This window comes from Theobroma cacao, chromosome 3 (genome assembly GCF_053813885.1).
Source record: "Theobroma cacao isolate CCN51 chromosome 3, ASM5381388v1, whole genome shotgun sequence".
Lineage (NCBI taxonomy): Eukaryota > Viridiplantae > Streptophyta > Magnoliopsida > Malvales > Malvaceae > Theobroma > Theobroma cacao.
The window spans coordinates 39,626,535-39,646,551 of record NC_142641.1 but is presented as its reverse complement, the minus strand read 5'-3'; the positions used below and the strand labels follow the sequence as shown (position 1 = coordinate 39,646,551).

At 32.6% G+C, this 20,017-nt stretch overlaps 2 protein-coding genes across 5 annotated transcripts; one reads left to right on the top strand and one right to left on the bottom strand.

Moving 5' to 3' along the window:
• Positions 1-1,721: 1,721 nt before the first annotated feature.
• Positions 1,722-7,179, bottom strand: LOC18507031 (Tic22-like family protein). 2 transcript variants are annotated; one of them, XM_018117456.2, is made up of 9 exons: positions 6,656-7,179; positions 6,353-6,447; positions 6,183-6,262; positions 4,398-4,439; positions 4,154-4,281; positions 3,818-3,998; positions 3,190-3,368; positions 2,504-2,710; positions 1,722-2,416 (listed from the first exon to the last, which is right to left on the bottom strand). In XM_018117456.2, exons 1-9 carry the CDS (start codon positions 7,069-7,071, stop codon positions 2,113-2,115), a joined length of 1,632 nt encoding a protein of 543 aa, XP_017972945.2. In that variant the 5' UTR covers positions 7,072-7,179; the 3' UTR covers positions 1,722-2,112. The 2 variants fall into 2 exon arrangements, with proteins under 2 accessions (XP_017972945.2, XP_007099723.3); XM_007099661.3 differs by having other exon boundaries at positions 2,516-2,710.
• Positions 7,180-13,798: 6,619 nt separating this feature from the next.
• LOC18605647 (dnaJ protein ERDJ2A) lies at positions 13,799-19,716 on the top strand. Of its 3 annotated transcripts, none has more exons than XM_007038784.3 (11): positions 13,799-13,954; positions 14,486-14,680; positions 14,801-14,896; positions 15,078-15,198; positions 15,325-15,431; positions 15,531-15,748; positions 16,336-16,513; positions 16,617-16,736; positions 17,479-17,565; positions 18,027-18,137; positions 18,675-19,716. In XM_007038784.3, the coding sequence occupies exons 2-11, from the start codon at positions 14,495-14,497 to the stop codon at positions 19,500-19,502; spliced, it is 2,052 nt and encodes a 683-aa protein (XP_007038846.3). In that variant the 5' UTR covers positions 13,799-13,954; positions 14,486-14,494; the 3' UTR covers positions 19,503-19,716. The 3 variants fall into 3 exon arrangements, with proteins under 3 accessions (XP_007038846.3, XP_017972914.2, XP_017972916.2); XM_018117425.2 differs by having other exon boundaries at positions 13,812-13,954; positions 14,482-14,680; XM_018117427.2 differs by having other exon boundaries at positions 13,815-13,954; positions 14,489-14,680.
• Positions 19,717-20,017: the final 301 nt, after the last annotated feature.

Below are 20,017 nucleotides of genomic sequence, written 5' to 3'. Positions count from 1 at the left end.
ACTTACAATTAAATATAAGCGATGATGATAAGGGACCATGGACCACGCCCACAATGCAAACCCTATTCCTTTGATTTCCTGTAGAGAGGTCCATAAATCTTCCTGAATTCTTGAATTAATTTTAGGATAATTTTCGGTTAGTTACTAGTAGTAGAATGATTGAGTTAAGAGGTTTTTTATTTACATTTATACACTCTCAAGAATATTGATTCAAATAATTTGGTGTTTTCCCATTCTTCTACCCTTTTATTATTAAAGGGCAAAACCAGCTCATTTGCAATTGTTTGACCTTACTCTTAATTTCTATATGTAATAATGCTTCTAGTTTTTATATAGTGGTTCTAACTTGTAGTTTAACAAAAAAAAAAAAAAATATCCAAAGCATGATATATAGACTTGATGCAAGTGGTTGAGAGGGTGGGGACTTAGGAAAGACATTATAAATTTGAAGACGCGGTCCTCATTACTCAGGAGTCATTCCCTATTACTTTTACACTATTTTCACATTAGGGTATTGCTGTTTTCTCTGATATAGCACTTATGATTCTCATAACTGCAAGGAAGTTTAATTCATTGGTGCATGACAAAATGTGTGTTTTGAGATAAAAAAGTGGACTACTCATGTCTCCAACTAATAATAGAACAGATTTTTGGTACATTAGTAGGATTAGATTGTGACAATAAGTTAAGAAGTATATGAATTGACTCAAATAAGATCCTTGCTCTGAATATCATTATATCGGCAGGACTATACTCCTTGACTAAATTCTGTTGGTCTCCTTTCAGTTGGGTTGAGATTAGATTTTAAAAAATATATTCTGAAAATATAGCTTTATCTGCCTTTATGGAGTAGATAAGGTAAATGATTTGACTGTTGTTTGCCATCATGGATCATGCAACCACACAAATCTTGTTGATGTGGGTTTGGCAATAAAAGATGGAAGAAAAATGGATAGAAGAGAAAGAGGGGAGGGGTCTTTAAGCTTTATGGGTTTGGCAGGAAGACCTTCATTGTCACTAGAAAAGCAAAAGATCACAATCTGTATGCAACTCATCCCCACTATCCATGCACCATTTACTCTTCTTTAGTTTATCTTTCCCTTTCTCAATCCCTGTTTCGGTTTTGACAGATAGAGGAAGAGGGTTGGGGGGGCACCCTAGGACAGGAAGAGGAGCAGTAAGCAATGTCACCACGTGCTTTCTTCTTCTTCTTGCCTCTGACTATATGACTCGTAAGAAGTAACACACTTGGACACATTTTTGGCCATTGTTTGTGCCTTGTCCATCATTGTGTATTTTGGGGAATTCTTTTTACCAGAAATGGAATAGAATACGACCTGTGGTCACTACGGCTCGTATCATGCAACCAAAATTCTTCTCTATTGCAGACCGAGTCGGTGAGAAAGCCAATCAAGTACTGAGCAAATAAGCAATGGAAAGAAATTAAGGTCGCGGTTCTTTGGGTTTTTTTTTTTTTTTTCATTTGGGGGTGGTTGTGTCCCTCATCCTAAATGGTCTGGTCAAACACAGAAATCTACACCAGATTCCATAGTTTCTTAGTAAGCTTACCCTTTAACGATTTTGGGTCAATGGTTTACCTCATAATTGCTTCTTGGATATTTAGTGGGTTATCTGACGAGCAATATGGATAAAACAGTAGCAGAGTGCTTTAATATGCTACAAAAAAAATTTCCCTAAACACAATTTTTGAGTGAAATGAGTTCCCAATAAAAAGATGCATTCCCATAATTAACACAAAACGAAGGGTCCAAGCTTTACATGAGACACCTGCAAACCACAACAAAACCTTGACTTTCACCTATTTACAATGCAGGCTGAATATAAAGCTCAGATGAAAACGTATAATGCTTATTCCGTTATACAAGGAATCAACTTTCAAAATTATAAGCCATATGGATTCTAAAACCTCAACCAAATGGATCACCTAGACCCCTTTATCTAATTTCTTTACATACAGCCTTTGTGAATGCAACATGGCGCATCTACCTTCTTAGACCTGCAAGGAGATCTGTCAAAAAAAATGCATTGCTAACTTTACATCTGTCATAAATAAATTCTTGCCAAATAAGCATTGCCATTAGTGAGTCTCTTTCAGTTGTTTCCTCCTCGAACCCATCGTGCTGAACCAGTCTTTGCCAAGCCAGAATAGTAATCACCTACATTTGCAACAAATAGTGGATCTCTTTCTTCAACTTTTAAGTCGTCACTGTCACTATCAGTGGCATTTCCCTGATCTGTCCGCTCCAACTCTCTTGTTAGATCTTCCATAGTCTTCTTCAAACTAGATTTGCTCATCTGTCCATCTCCAGCTGAGATGCCAACCATTGTAATCTTTGGTAGAAAGGGATTAGCTTGAAAGTTTTGCTTTTTGCTTTCCTTTGATGGGCTTTCCATTCTAAAAGAACAAAATATATACGATCAGTGTAACGGGTAAGAATGAAATGATAATGACATTTATATGAATAATAAAATATGGTGGTACCTCGCCTCTGACCTCTGTTTAGGTTTCCCTTCTCCTTTCAACCATGGATGACTAAACCGATCTCCAAAAGGAAATCGGAAATCTTGTCTCTGTCCATTGTCAGCTTTAACATCATCGACTAATTTGAGCTCTGAAGTGCTGCTCTCCATTTCAGGGTTGGAAAGGCATGCAGCTGACTCAGAGGCTCTAAGAAAAGAGGCGGCACTCCTGCAATAGTGTAAACATTGCAGAAATCAGCAACAATAAGACCTAAATCCATGTATTTTTGACATTGCAATGCAACAAATATGCAAACAAAAGGATTGACTGCCTAATTCTGATGTACTTAAGAGGAAAAGTTTACAAATCAACCAATCCCCCACCCATACACACATGCACGCTTTTTCTTCTTTTTTTTTTTTGTCCTTTTCCCAGAAAATGATATGAGAAAGTTTTCCAAAATTCAGACTTGCTGAGTTCACGTATGACTGCAAAAACGTGCAATGCTATGCGGAAAAGCTAACCTTATTTAAACATTCAGAAAACCTCACCAGGGACCATTGACTGGGTAATTTGGCAAACTATAAACACAATCTACTTTAGTGAAATTTTTTGGGTTGTCAAGGAGTCAAGGCAAGCATAAATCACTACGTAGATGTTTAACATCAATTTATGATGGTGAAAAGTGAAAATGGTATAGGGATTACCTTCTCTCAAATGAATCAACCATATAAGGAAATTGTGGTTGAATGCCAGTCGCTTTCCGTAACCACCTGTTACCCAGGAGTACTTTGTCAACAGCATTGAGAAGCTGAATCTCAGCAGCCTTTGAAATGACACTCAAGGGTATGGCAGGATGACCAATCTCATCCAAAACTTCTTGAACCTGTGAGATAATGCTAATACAGCAGTCAGAAAAATAATAACCCTACTTTTACCATTAAAAATGAAAAAAAAAAATTGCATCCATATTGTCTCCTATTTCTTGAAAGTTTATTTTGAATGTCTTTATGGTACAATAACAAGCAGTGGACTCATTAGACAAGCATATATTTTGAGGTTACAAACAAAAAAATAAAGAAGTTCCAACATGATTTTGGTAAATATTACTCTCAATCCTGCAGAACTACACTTATTTCTCAAAAAGCCCCAGAATTTGAACAAAGGGTAAAAAGAGATTAATAACAACTGAAATATTTCATTACTCAACCAATCTCACAAGGGTCCTAAAATCCATAACACCCGAGATATTTCCTAATCCCCACATTCAATTTGCTTAATCACTGCTATTTAACTTTCAGTACAATGCATAACTTAAAACTAACAAATTTGTACCTCTGGAGGCTCCCACATGCTATCTCCAATTTCTTCAATCACTTCAGCTGCCAAGTTATCATCAATCACATCACGTCGACGTTGCATGTGTCGGGTTTGAATTAAAGCATGGAAATGCTGATCAACAGATTCTTCAAGAATATTATCCAGCATGTTTTTATCAAAGAAGTATGGCGTATACCTGATGGAAAAAACAGTGAGCTCACAAGCATCAGATACAGTAACACAAGCTTAAAGATGTTTATTTTCCTGTAAATGAGAGGTTGAGGGAAACTCTATGCGATAAAAATATAGAAAATCCTCTTGATTAATACAAGGAAGAAATAAAGAACAAACCACTTAATCCCATCTGTAGTAGCTATTGCAATATCCAAGTTTCGAGCACCAAAAACAGGCACACCGACAACCTTTCTCCTTTCACCATCTTGTGGGATTGCCTTAAGAAGCTTGTTGGCTGCCTTTACCTGTAAGAGCAGTAAATCTTTTCTTCTTTGAGAAAATGTCAACATACCCTAAGAACTAATTGATTGAGAAGAATAAGGACAATTTTCAGATATACATGCTCATGAATTGATAGTACCTGTTTCTCATTTGGAACAAACTGAAATAAGTGAGGTTTTTCCTGCACAGAGTATCATGATAAATGTCAAAATTAGTCTGCAGCACAACATTAAAATTGCAAATTCGCAATTAGGTGCAGCAAGCAGAAATTTTTATTAGCAGATCCAGCACAATATGCAAGGTCATACATCACATAATACTTTTGGAGAGAGATGTGTTGCTCCAATCAACCAAAGCAGATTCAAACCATTCAGGTTGACTACATAAATTATATTCCCTCGATCCACTTTATTAGGGGCAAAATCTTTGTCAATTTCCCACAAGGTCATTCATTCACCAAGACATTCTTATTCACATACATTAATGTTTAAACTTAATATAACAAGGCACAACAGTAGAAATCTGATGAAATATGTTCTTGCATCATAATATGCAGTAAAGAAGGCTAAAAAAATGCCATCTATGATTTCTACCGTCTTCAGGCATGTTAAATAAAATAACAAATGGGAAGAAGATACTGTTAAATCTTGCAGAGATGTGCACAAGCTGTAACAGAATTACAGTTCAAGTAATTATGTACTAATCCAGCCAAGGGCTGAGCTAGCTAACTTTTGTTGGGAAGCCAAAAACAGAGAAACAAGGGTTAAAAATTTTAAAAACTAATATGTTGAGAAAATAATTTTATATAACATGTAAATCAAGAAAAGAAAGAGTTACAATAGTCTTTTAGGAAAGTTTTGCTTGACCACGTTTCCTAAATTTAAATTCATCAACTATTAATTATGTATTGAAAAACATCCATTTCTTCAGGATTGAGTCTTAGACGTTTTGATTCACATTACTTTTGTTATGAGCTGAAGCATTGAGGCTTGGTGGCTCAAGTGTAGGAGAACATAGGGACAATTTGCATATTTTTTTTTTTTTAAATTTGTCAATTGTTTCCAACTTACTCATACTTTAATCAAACTTAAAAAAAAAAATTAATACCATCAACATCTAATATTCTTATTTTATTTTTATTTAAACTTATAATGCTAAATATAAAATTATAATGTATAAAATATAAATAATTAAATACACTATACATGATTAGTAATTTTCTCTTATATAATCAAGATTGTTTAAAGATTACATATTCAAGATAATTTTCTTTCAATTAAATATAAAACGTAAAACAAATAATAAAGATATATCCAAATAATTTTTTTTACCTAATCAGAATTAATAAAAAAAATAATACATTGATGAAATTTTAAACAATAGTACAACACTACAACTTATATTTGAGAATTACATAATAATTTATTAATTTTAAAAATTAAAATCATAAAACATAAAATTCACATAACAGAAAAAATAATAACATGACAAGTAAAAGAGAAAACCCACATATGACATGACAAAAAAAAATGAAAAAGAATATAGTTGATGATTCTTAGAAATTTAGAAAAGAAAATGTATAGAAACTTAGACTATATGAGCAAATAGAATAGAAATGAAAAAAACTAAATAACTATAAGTAAATATAATAATATAAATTAAAAGACAAATAAAAAAATTAAAGTTGAGTGAGGCATGTGGGATATTTTTTGTTATATTTTATTTGTATTAATTATTAAATAAAAATTATTTTGAGGAGCCATTAAGAGAAAATATAAAAATTTTAAAAATTTTATATGATATAAAAAAATTTTTAAAAATTTCGGGCTGTCCCCATACCTAGAGGAGGCTCCGCCCCTGAATCCAGCAACAATTCACATCCAATTTACATGAAGGGACTCCAGTTGAATCAATTTAGCATTACCTTGAAATGCTCATATGCCAAATCAAGACGACAAGCGCCCACGACCCCGCTGGGAATATTGAGGTGTTTGACATACGTAACTAAACAATAATAGATTATGTGAGACTGAAAGTTATTTGCAACCAAAAGAAGCTTGACCAAACTGATGGCTAAGCGGCAAAAATTCATACCTGCATCACCTAAATCCATGAAAAAACGAAAAACAGGGCCATTCCTTTCGCTCTTAGTAATGTTTGCAAATATCTTCTTAAGCCACTCCGGTGTTCTACACATCAATAGAGATAAAATGCTTTAAATTTGTATAAAACTATAAGCATTTACTTAACAAAGGCTCAAATTTAAAAATAACATCCGAAATTCAAATCATTCATTAAAAAATAATAATTTCATTGAGAAAAAAATGTACTATTTTTAAGAGAATTGGTCAAATTCTATTCACTTCAAAACAAAAAACGATTAATTAGAGTGAAGACCTCTTAGAAATGAAGGGAATATCGAAGTGAGTTGAAACCGCCATAAGACCGGTCCCTGAAAGATCGCACATGCTAAAGACTTGGCCCACGAAGGCGGGGCCACCAGCCTTGCCACTGGAAGTGAGTCCCGCAATCCTGACCGTTGAGGGGAAGCCGGAGCTTGACTCGGGCGACGAGACTCCCTTGATTGCGGATTTAGAAGAGACGGAGTCGGGCTGAGTTGACTCGAAGGGCGAGGGAGAGAGGTGGAGGGGAGAGTCGGCGAATAGGAAAGGAGGGGAGATTTTGGAAGGGGGAAGGTGCGGCGTCGTTTTGGGAGTGGAGAGGAGAGACAAGATAGACGTGGTGGTGGTCTGGAGGAAGTTGGTGAGGTTGCTGTGGAGTTGCTGGTGCGGGGGATCCGTTGGCGAGGCCATGCTTTGGCTCGCTTCTGTTTGTTGATTGGTTCGGTATGTGGTTCAAAGAGAGCGATAAAAGAGAGTGCCTTTTCAGTGTCGAAACCTTGTTAAGGCAGAGCGAAGGGATAAATTACACTGGGAACTTCAAACATATAGGTAACGTTTGGAATGAGAAAAATGAAAGCACTTTTTTTTGTAATGTGTTTAGTTAAAATATATTATAATATTTATTTTATAATAAATTATTATAATATAAGATTATAATATAATCATATTATAATCAAGAAATATAATGTGATTACAGTCTAAAATTAATACAATTACATTATATTGTACTTTGTAATATTATTAAAGATAATTTTATCCTTCAACTTTATTATCGTGTTAAAAATATTTTGTAACGTTATAATTAAAATAAAATATATAATATAAAAATCAAAAAATAAAATAAAATATAAAAAATAAAAATTTATATAAAATAGGTAAAAGAAATTAAAATATAATATATAATATAAAAATTATATTAAAAAATAAAAATAAAATATATGACATTAAAAATATATTTAAGAGATGATATTATATAAAAAATAATAATAATAAATACAAGTATATTAAACTTATATTTTAATAATATGAATAATTTTAAAAATTAACATTACATTCCCAACAAAGTACTTGTAAATCAAACGCTGCAATGTTATCTTCCTTGCATTTTAATCACTATTTTACTTGTATACCAAACACTGTAATGTTATTTTTCCTGCAATCACATTGCTTGCAATCACATTACTTGCAATCACATTACCTGTAATCACATTGCATTGTAAAGTATCAAACGCCACCATAGCATTTGGAGAATTTGCCTCATTTAGCATTTGGAGAATTTTAAGATAAAACAAAAAAAGCTTTCTATTATTTATTTCCTATTTCCTTTTTCCAAAATAGACTTTTTTTATGAGAGTCAAAATGGACTATTTTTGGTACTATAAAATGGACCCATTTTGACAAGGAGAAGTAGAATTTAGGAATGTCAACGGGTATGATATTCATTAATTTTGAGAGATCTGAACTCAAATCTTATAAGAAATAAAATATTCGAACTTTATTAACTATCTGAATGTTTTTAAAAATTATTACCTTAACCCTAACCCTAATACATTCTCACTACTCTATTATTTTATTTTTTGAGTAAATCATAAATAAAATCCAAATATATGTTATGAAATAAATTTGAAAAGAATAACTATAAGAAAAATATAAGAAAAAGTATTTAGAGGGAAAAAAGTATTTAAAATAAGTAAGAAGATCTTATTCAAATATGTATTTATAAATTAAGAGACCTATTTATAGGGCAACAATCTTTGAATCATAATCCTAATCGAATTCTATCTAAGAGTTCAAATCATATTACATTTTTTGTATCTTATCTATATGGCTGTTTGACTTGGTCTGTAGTTCTTGGGTTTCACATATTTGTTTATAACACCCCCTTTTGAATGTCCATTGTATTAAGAAAATGTCTCATTAAAACCTTACAAGGAAAAAACCTCATGAAAAAAAAATCTGAGTGAAATAAAAATAGTACATAATTCTTTTTATAAATACACTTTTAAAATATTACCTCATTAAAAACATTATCAAGAAAAATCCAATGGAAAAAACCTTGATGAAGAAAAATAGTACAGTGTATATTTTACTTCCCTTGATGATTGCATTATAGAGATATTTAAAATGATGCATTCTAATATTTTATACCAACTTTTCAAATGTTGCAGTAAAAAGGGCTTTGGTGACAAATTTGCTAGATTGTCACTTGACTGAATTTGTTGAACACTAATTTCACCATTTTCTTTGAGATCATTAGTGAAGAAGAATTTTGATAAACTATGTGTTTTATTCGATTGCCTTTAATATATCATTCCTTTAATTGTGTTATGCAAGTAGTATTATCCTCATATAACATTGTTGGAATTTCCTTATTGGTTGACAAGTCACACGTTCCTCGAATATGTTGAGTTACAGATCTTAACCAGACACATTTACGACTTGCTCATAAGTTGCTAAAATTTCTGCATGATTAGAAGAAGTAGCAACTATAGTTTATTTTATAAAACACTATGAAATAGTCATACCTTCACCTATGAATAAGAAACTTGTATAGGATTGAACTTTGTGTGGATTAGATAAATATCCTACATCTGCATAACTAATCAAATTTTATTTTGATGCTTTTGAATAATATAAGCATATATCCATTGTTACTCGGAGATATCGAAGTATATATTTAATTCAATTCCAATGTCTTCGAGTTAGAGAATAACTATATATTGCTACTAAATTCACAGCAATTGATATATTAATTCATGTATTGATAGTAAGATACATTAGTACTCTAATTGCAATAAGATATGGTACTTTAGGATCAGGAAGTTATTCACTATCCTCGCGAGGTTGAAAAAAGTTTTTTTTTCATATCTAGTGACCTTACAACCACTGGTAAACTCAACGGATATGCTTTTCTTCATATAAAATTGTTTTAGAATTTTTGCGATATAATTTGATTGATGAAAAAAAATTCTATTTGCCAAGTGTTCAGTCTAAAGTCACAAACAAAACTTTATTTTTTCCAAGGTCTTTCATTCAAATTCTCTCTTTAAGTAATTCACGGTTTTTGATAACTCTTCAAGAGTTTCAATAATGTTCAAATCATCCACATAAATAGCAGTTATATTAAATTCATATCTAAACCCTTTTATTAAATACATGGGCATATACGATTATTTCTATAGCCTTCTTTCAACAAATCTGCACTAAGGGAATTATACCACATGTGTCTGGATTACTTTAATCCATATAAATATTTATTTAATTTAATTGAGTAAAATTCTCAAGAATTCAAATTTTTGTACTTCAAGCAATTTAAATCCTTCAGGGTTTTTTATATAGATATCGATATCCAATGAGCCATATAAATAAACTGTAACTATATTCATTAGATGTATTTCACTATTTTCATATATTGCCAGACTAGTTAATATAGAATGGTAAGTGCATCCACCATAGAGAATATCAAATCTTTGGGTAAACCTTGTGCGACAAACCGTGCTTTGTATCTCATAATCTCATTTTTCTCATTTCATATTTGCATGAATAGCCATTGATATTCCATTAGTTTAACACTATTTGATGTACAGACCACACATCCAAAAACTTCATGTTTTGTAAATAAATCCAATTCCTCTTTAATTACGCATTTTCACATTGACTAATTATTTCTTTATCTACATTTTTCAATAGATGTAGGTTCGAGATCCTCATTTTATTTCATAATATTGAGCTCTATATTATATATAAAATATCGTCGACGTTTATTTACCGGTTCCATCTTTTTTCATCATGACATAATTTATTGAGATCTCTTTATTTTTACCGATTTCAAGTACCTAAATTTCTTTTGAAATGTTTATCAATTATGTTAGGGGTATCTTCTAGAGTTTTTACTTCCTATTTCTGACCATCTTAAATATTTACTCTTTTTTTTTTTGAGGATTTTATGTTTGGAATCGATTAGTCACAACGCTTCTGGCATGCCTTGTCCTATAAGGATATTAATGTTAATAAGAGTATTTGTAGCTGGTATATAAGATTTAATTATTTTTTAAGGTCAATAAATACGTCTGGTAACTTATTTATTATATTTTGCAAAATAATTATCTTTTATACTTCAAGTTCATATTGATTTGTGCGGGGATCAAAACTAGATAATAATAGTTTATTCTAAGAAATTTTCTTTTGCAGCTGCTTATTTTTCTCACCTTAATGTTGGAAAAATTATTTCATCAATATGACAATTGACAAACTTTATCATGAATAAATCTCCTATTGATAATTCAAAATATTTAATTACAAATGGAGATTTGTATCCAATATATATTCCTAATCTCTTTTGATGACCTATCTTTGTGTGTTGTGGTGAATCAATTGAAACATATACCGCATATCCAAAAATTCTTAGATGGAAAATATTTGGTTCCTGACCATAAACCAATTATATAGGAAGAATTTATAATAACTCGCTTAGCCTGATGTATACAAATACTACTGCATCCAAAATGGCATGCCTCCAAGTAGACATTAGGAGTTTGAATTTCATAAGTAAGGGCCTTGCAATCAGTTAAAAGTATTTAATAAATAATCCTGTTAGACCATTATAAACATAAGCAACAGACTGTTCGATAGTTATTTCAACTAATATGCAATATTAAAAGCTTTATATGTAAATCCACTAGTATTATCAAGACAAATAATCTTGATTATATAACTATAAAAATATGCTTGCAAACTAATGATTGCAAATGTCAAATTGCAAGTTGATAATAAGCACACATGTTACCATCTAATCGATGCATCGATTAAAACTACAAAATATCTAAATGGTTCACATGGTGGATATATGAATCTACATATATCTTTGAATATTATTAAAAAACGTAGGGAATTCAATCCTAACTTTAGCTGATGATAGCTTTATAATTTATTTACCTTCAGAGCAAGCAGCACATAAAATTCATTAGATTGAAAAATCTTTTGATTTTTCAATGAATGATCATATAAATTTCAATAATTTTTTTGTATCATTATTGATCCGGGATGGTCCAACCGATCATGCCAAAAATTAAAATCATTAGTAAACTTCTGGTTTACTATGAGTTTCAATTATTTTAATATTTGTATAGTTTAATTCTGAGAACAGAGCAAGTAATTTTTTTTTCAACACACACTTTCTACCTGAGATAATAGATGTAATATAGAGATATTAAGTGTTTATTTCATTCGTTGTCTCAATATGATATCTATTTAGACGAATATCTTTAAAACTTAATAAACTTATTTGAGACTCAATAAAAAATAATACATCATCTATTACTTTATTCCTCAATGTAGTAAAATATTAGCTCTTTTGGAGCCTCTAATTAATCTTGTACTATCAGATATTGAATTAACATTGATTTTTTTTCTTGTCAACTAGGAAAAATATTTATTGTTTTTAAATATAGTGTGTGTTGTAGCAATGTCTGCTAAATATATATTTGTATTATTGATCTTAGAACCAACAAGATGAATATTTATACTTTCTTCAATAAAATAAAATGTATACAATAAGAAATTTACAAGTTAACATGAAATAACATTAAATATATAATTAAAACACATAATAAGAACATATCATTTAAATATAATAAGAACATATTAAAACATCTTCATAATATAGTTATACTAAAATATACCAATTACAATTAAATTCATTTTCGAATATTCTTATTACCAATTATATGATCAATTCCCTTTTCAGGACAAGAAAATTAACAATGGATATTTGCATTATCAATCATGTAATCAATTCATCTTTTAAGGTAGACAAATATCTTGATGTGCTATATCAACTTGGCCATGGTGTGACAAGTACGTAACCAATGGTCTTTCATGCCACATTAACGACAATACGTTTTCTATATTTCTTTTATTCTTTTCATTTTTATATTTTCATTATTCATCAACTTCTGGTGGGTTGAAAGTATTCATCCACTTTTTTGGATGGGTTATTCACTTTTGGTGGGTTAGTGGGTTAATCTACTTCCAGTGGTAAAATTATTCTTAGATTCTGATGGTAAAATTATTCATCCACTTTCCTCTTCCATATCAATGATCATAATTATTAAAATGATGTGGCATTCACTTTAGAGAATAGATAAATTCATGACCATGACTATAATTATTAAAAGATATCGCATTCACTTTAGAAAATGAACAAATTTATAATTTTTTTTATTAGTAGCTTGTTTGTTACATTTACTTCATAGAATGAACATTATGATTTTTCATTAATAGCTATATAATAATAAATTCACTTTCCAATCAAGGGACAGAATATATTATATACTATAAAATATCAAAATTCATATTAAGGTTTTTTTTAATAATTGAGGGAGGAGGGATTCGAACCCTGCTTTTAAGGTAAGAGAATTATGCACCAATCAATGAGCTAAATGCTTGGGTTCAAAAAATTCACATTAAGGTTGATTTTTAGGGTAAATATTAAAGAGATATCAAGTCATTTACTTGATTTGTTACAACCAAAAATTAAAGACCAACTATTAAAATCCTCTAAAGCTTGAAGATGCTGAAAATAAAAAATAGTAACATTTACCTGATTTGCTAAAACTATAAATCAAAATCAAAGCATTGAAATCATTTTGAAGTTTGAAGATAATGAAAACAAAATAATTTCAAAACTTGAGAGATCAAAGATGATCGTGCTGATAACATGTTATGAAATAAATTTGAAAATAACAACTATAAGAGAAATATAAGAGGAAGTATTTAGAAGGAAATAAAGTATTTAAAGGGAGTAAAAATATCTTATTCAAGTATGTATTTACAATTAAGTGAGAGACTTATTTATAGGCCAACAACCTTGAATCATAATTCTAATCGAATTTTATCTAAGAGTTCAAATCATATTACATTATTTGTATTTTATCTATATAACTGTTTGACTTCAAATCATAATATAATAGATATTCACATATTTTTTCATATCAATATAGAAATAAAGAATAAAAAATTGAAAAAAAAATTAGAACTGCTTCTCCACACAAACGACTAATATGACAATTATAACCTCCAGATAATGAATTATCTTAAGGCTATAATGGAACAACCATACCATAACCTTCTGTTTACGTTTTCGGATCTAAAAGCCATTCAAAACCCAAGATAACACCCTTCTCTCTCTCTCTCTCTCTCTCAAATTTCATTACTTTTTTTATTGCTCAGCTTGGCGCCATCGTACCCAAAGTCGTCTCTGAAGCAGATCGCGATCTGAATTTTCTTTTCCCAGGTTGCCTAATTTCCTTTTTCCCTTTCATTTTTCTTTTGAATTTATGCAGATATGTTGAATTCCTATGTTTCTGAATGTTGAATAACCACGAGTTTTCAATCGCAGCCAGATTTTTTATCCGGATTGTAGCCAACTTCCTCAAAATTTCGTTCCAATTTCAGATTTTGGGTTTTTTTAGTGTTTTTCTTTTCTGGTTTCTTATTGCAATATTGAGGTAATTGCAGCTGATCGACTTTTGCTTGCAAACAGCTATACTCCTTTGGTTTCATTTCTTACCTACCAGTTGTTTCCGTTGATAGTTAGGGTTTTTCAATTTTCCCCTCTTAGATAGAACGAGGACCTGCCTGGTTCTATGACATTAAAATAGATTGACCTTAGTGAATATTTATGTGTGTTTTAAGCGTCTTGGCAATACTTTTATTTAAAATTAATCATCGTCTCGTTTTTTGTTGCGGTGAATAAAACTGTAAATTCTTTTAGAGTTGCTTGTTTTTACTTGTGCAATAACTGATTAAAATTTGTTTAAGGTAGAAGGTCGCCATGGCTGCTTCAGAAGAGAATAGTGCGTTGTTTCCCATTTTCATTTTAACAATAATGGCACTGCCTTTAGTGCCTTATACCGTAATGAAGTTGTGCCGAGCAGCATCCAGGAAAACAAAGGTCATTCATTGCCAGTGTGCAGATTGTTCTCGTTCAGGGAAGTACCGCAAATCCATATTTAAGCGGGTAAGTCATATTGTTGCCCCTTTAGTTTGCTCTTCAATGTTCAGTTTGTGAGGAGTTTAAGTATTTTGTTGGCATTGAGTTGTGTTTTCATATCTGGAAGGTATTGATTTGTACTTGCAGATCTCAAACTTCTCAACATGTAGTAACCTGACTCTGGTGCTGCTCTGGATCATCATGATATTCCTGGTTTATTACATTAAAAACATGAGCGGGGAGGTAAATTCATTTAGTTAGAGTATGAATCTTATATGAGATTCTTTGACTGTTATTTCCACTGTTAGAATTGTTGCATCTTCTGGTGCTACTTTTATCATTCAGTTTAAGTTATTGTGATGCGTATGTTCTAGAAGCTCTGTTATGAGTTACGCTAAGTGAAGTATTCTGTTTCTTTGTTCAGATTCAAGTGTTTGAGCCTTACAGTATACTTGGATTGGAGCCTGGAGCTTCAGATGCTGAAATAAGGAAGGCATATAGGAGGCTTTCTATTTTATACCATCCAGATAAAAACCCAGATCCAGGTTGAAGGTGTTTTAGTTATTCGGTCGTATGAAATTCCATATATAACCTGTACATTAGCAAGAAAAGTGAGGCATTTGAATGATAACTTTTACTTACTGATAATTGCATTTATCTTTATATTTCAGCGGCTCACAAGCATTTTGTGGAGTACATAGTTAAGGCTTATCAGGCTCTCACGGACCCAATATCCCGTGAAAATTATGAGAAATATGGTCATCCAGATGGAAGACAAGTAATTGATCTTTTATCTTTAGAATTAGCAGTAATTTATTTTAATGCTAATTATATAATTAACCCTAATTAAGACTAATGCCATATCTTTTTGATGCAGGGCTTTCAAATGGGCATTGCCCTTCCTCAGTTCCTTCTGGACATAGATGGGGCATCTGGTGGCATACTTTTACTCTGGATTGTTGGTGTTTGCATTCTTTTGCCATTGGTGATAGCTGTTATATATCTCTCAAGATCGTCAAAGTATACTGGAAACTATGTGATGCATCAAACCCTATCCACTTACTATTACTTAATGAAACCTTCATTGGCCCCAAGGTACTTGTCTCATACAAAAAAAAAAAAAAGTTTATGATCGCTAATTATCAAATCCAACTTTGAATCAATTAGTATTAGATGTACATGCACTCCATCTATGGTGGTAATTAAAAAGGCATGCAGTTAATATTAGCCATGAGAGCAAGAGCTTTTTTCTTTTTGGAGGTTCCTTTTCTTGGGGTTGGGGGCTATAAGTAGGAAATAATGGGCCTCCTCTTTCCTTCATGTTGTGTTTCTTTTTGGCCAATCCTTAATGTGTAATCACATATGCGCTTGCATTAACGAGGCTTTTATATTGCATCATACATGGATAACCATGTCTTACCTTGAGCTCGTGAAGTTATTGGCATATTTGGGGGTTAAAGGAAATGATGTATGGGGTTCCATCGCCCAGATTACTGAACTCCTTGATTCTAGTGTTCTGTGGAATCTGATATTTATAGTTTTGAACCTTTCTTGATGTCTAATCAAATCACAATTTTTTTTTTAATTCCCAAACTTCATAGATTTCTGGAGTTGTTTGCATTATTTTGTGCAAAATGATTTGATTTATTTTGTTAATCTCAACCTGTATCCTGGTTTTACAGCAAAGTTATGGATGTCTTTACTAAGGCTGCTGAATACGTGGAAATTCCAGTTCGTAGGACTGATGATGAACCTCTCCAGAAGCTTTTTATGTCAGTCAGGAGTGAGTTGAATCTGGACCTTAAGAACATTAAGCAAGAGCAGGCTAAATTCTGGAAGCAGCATCCAGCTATAGTAAAGGTAATTTATGCACTGAGATTTATCTGTACTGAGAAATTGGAATGTATCCTTTTTCTGTTTCTGAATGGAATTCTTATGATTGCTTGTGTCATTTTGTATCCAGACAGAGTTGTTGATTCAGGCACAATTAACCCGTGAATCAGCAGCCTTATCTCCAGCTCTGCTTGGTGATTTCAGGCGCATGCTAGAACTTGCACCTCGCCTCCTTGAAGAATTATTGAAGGTCATATCTGCACCTGTCTGTCATCTTCGAGTAGACTTCTAGGACTGGTCTTGTTACCATTTCACAGCATATCTTGTGACCTGTTTTATACTTTTATACTTTAGGATTTTTTTTTTTGCAGACCTTAAGTGAAAAGGTAAAGAAGCCATTCATGCTTCATCTAGTTAATATGTTTTCAAAACCCTCTTTATGGGTGGAAGTCATGTGAATTTACTGACATTTCCTTAGTACTTCAGGATAAGAAAATATAAGATTGCTTGGTAATGTGGCTCATGTAAACCACCTCTCTTTAATTAAATAATTTGAATGAAATTCATGCATGGTTACATGCACAACATGCCATTGTCATTTGAAAGGTTGAAACCATCCTTATGCATTTTATAGGAGTTTTAGATATGTAGGACATGTGATGAAGTTTTCAAAAATAAACCAAGAAAGAGAGTCAGATGAGGGAAAAGATCCTGGAGTGGATGATAGAATCAAATTAGAGACAAATGTATAAGAAGCTAAATGAAAAACTACTGCAAGAATATAGGGCTACAGCAATCAAATTTAAGTTTGAGATTTGTATGAAAGATAAAAATGGGCTTACAGAAGATTGCCCATAACTTCCATGTTGTCATGCTTTAACCTGCTAGCTCATTTTCTTCTACATTGTGCTCGTTTCTCTGTTTAGAAGCTCTCAATACGTGCATCATTTCATTTGCAATTTCTGTTATTAATTCTGTATCCTCTATTGCAGATGGCAGTTGTACCACGAACTGCCCAGGGTCATGGTTGGCTGAGGCCAGCTATAGGAGTTGTTGAGCTTTCTCAATGTATTATTCAGGTGCTTATTAGGGAAAATTAGCTGCTGCTCATTGTATTGTCGTTTCTATGTTTTTGATTTATATGCATAAGCCAGTTATCTATGGATTATTATTTATGTTAAGATTATGAACACTGCATATAACTTTAAACTATTTTTGAAATAATTAAAATTGGTCAATTTATGTCCACCCTGCCTTTGCTTTGAACAACCATTTGCACCATCTTCCTCAATTCCTCTTAATTTTCTTGGGATAACCCCAATAAAATTGTAGCTTTTAATGTTTTTAATATACTTACTCATTTAAAATTAATTTATGAGTACCTAGTTGGAAATAAATCCAAAGTGTTTTTGAAGTTTTGGTTGTTTCCTTTTCTGCCTTTCCCCATCTTTTCTAGTGACAGTTGTCAATATGCTGCAAATGCCCTGTCTTTAGTCCATATTAATGCTTGGTGTTGTTTATTCTTGTTGATGTAATGCAGGCTGTTCCACTCAGTGCAAGAAAGACAACTGGAGGATCTAGTGAAGGAATTGCGTCTTTCTTGCAGCTGCCACATTTTAGTGAGGCTGTTATCAAAAAGATAGCCCGCAAGGTAAGTGACAAATGTTAGCAAGAATGCTACTGTTTAACACTTCTCCTTTAGCTGTCAATGAAGGAGCTAGATCTCCATGGTGGTCTATGTATGAAATTTATTGTTAAACAGTTTTCGTGCAGTTATTTCTCTATGGTTGAGCTGTTAAATACATGTTGGACTTGGGAGGATATAGGCCAAAATTTTGATAAAATCTTCTCAATCTAACAAGTAGCGCTCTTGATTTGCTGATATATTCCTAACTTGGTTTGCAGCACGAAGAGAAACACTCTTACTTGTTTGCTAAAACTTAGATTACTTTGAGAAGTTTATCTGCCCGGCCCCTAAAAAAAACAGCTTTTGACTGGTGTAAAAGAATTTTCTGACTTTTTTCTTTAATTAGACGAAAGCAGGGAGTATCTGTTTGAACAAAATAGAGGCAGTTCTTTGAGGTTTTCTTTTTCTGTTTTATACCCCAACCCTAATTTATTTACATATTTGATTTTGGTTATTTCCCTTTGATCTCATGGTTAACAATTCTTGATTCTACCATTGCAGAAGGTGAGAACATTTCAAGAGCTTCGAGACATGACTGTGGAGGATCGTGCTGAACTTCTAACTCAAGCAGCTGGATTTTCTTCTGCTGAAGTACAAGATGTTGAGATGGTATTGGAAATGATGCCTTCCTTAACGGTTGAAGTTACATGTGAGACTGAGGGAGAAGAGGGCATACAAGAGGCTGACATTGTAACAGTTCAAGCTTGGATAACACTCAAGCGTGGTAGTGGCTTGATTGGTGCTCTCCCCCATGCCCCCAATTTCCCATTTCACAAGGAAGAAAATTTCTGGTTTTTGCTTGCTGATGGTGTCTCAAACAATGTGTGGTTTTCCCAAAAGGTGAGCTTCATGGATGAAGCTGCAGCCATAACAACTGCTTCAAAAACAATTCAGGAGGCAATGGAGGTTTCAGGAGCAAGCGTTAAGGAGACAAGTGAAGCAGTTAAAAGAGCTGTAGAGAAGGTGCGAGGTGGCTCCAGATTGGTGATGGGCAAATTCCCGGCCCCAACGGAAGGAAATTACAATTTGACTTGTTACTGTTTGTGTGACTCCTGGATAGGTTGTGATAAAAAGACAAACTTGAAGGTTAAAATCCTCAAAAGAACTCGAGCTGGCACCCGCAGTGGTCATGTATCAGAAGAAGGACTGCTTGTGGAGGATGGAGTTGAAGAGGAAGAGGAGAATGAAGAGGAGTATGATGATTATGAGAGTGAGTACAGTGAAGATGAGGAAGATGAGAAGGATACAAAAAAGAAGGGCCCTGCAGCTAATGGCACGGTGAATCAAAAAGGCTCAAGCTCTGAAGGTTCAGGCACAGATGAGGAATGAAACAAATAATTCCATTTATCATTTACACTAATAAGCCCTTTTTTTTTCACATTTTCTTTTCGTACTTTAAATTGGCCACAAGGATAGATATCAATATTTGCTAATTAATTGGCAGAGATTCAGAGTTTTGATACTATTGACGTGTGGGGTTAACCCATTTCAGCCTGTCTAGTACAATTTTTCATTCCAAATGGCTAACATGGTTCTTTTCTCATGCCTAGATTCTGTTTTATTCCAATTAATAGCGTTGGTATTGGTGGGCATGACGAAGGCTTTACTACTTGTATGTCACAATAATAATGCAGCATTGAAGACCTCAGTCTCTAGCACATCCTTCCCCTATTAGCAGCTGTGCGATGTAGGGAAAAGAAGATAATAAAACAGAGAAATAATGGACATCCTATCATCCCTTGGGATGGTAAAGTTAGTCATAAAATAATCGCTAGTCATGCAATGGCGAAATATCTTTCTCCCCGGAAGCTATGACACCCTTATCATAAGCTTTATTTACCCTT

Excerpts from the sequence above, each read along its gene's own strand:
- LOC18605647 (XM_007038784.3), top strand. The coding sequence starts at position 14,495 with ATGGCTGCTTCAGAAGAGAATAGTGCGTTGTTTCCCATTTTCATTTTA. Across the intron at positions 15,432-15,530 it reads GTCATCCAGATGGAAGACAA|GGCTTTCAAATGGGCATTGC; the intron begins GTAATTGATCTT and ends TTTTTGATGCAG. Across the intron at positions 16,737-17,478 it reads TCCTTGAAGAATTATTGAAG|ATGGCAGTTGTACCACGAAC; the intron begins GTCATATCTGCA and ends CCTCTATTGCAG.
- LOC18507031 (XM_018117456.2), bottom strand. The coding sequence starts at position 7,071 with ATGGCCTCGCCAACGGATCCCCCGCACCAGCAACTCCACAGCAACCTC. Across the intron at positions 6,448-6,655 it reads ATTCCCTTCATTTCTAAGAG|AACACCGGAGTGGCTTAAGA; the intron begins GTCTTCACTCTA and ends ATTGATGTGTAG. Across the intron at positions 2,711-3,189 it reads GTTGATTCATTTGAGAGAAG|GAGTGCCGCCTCTTTTCTTA; the intron begins GTAATCCCTATA and ends ACACTATTGCAG.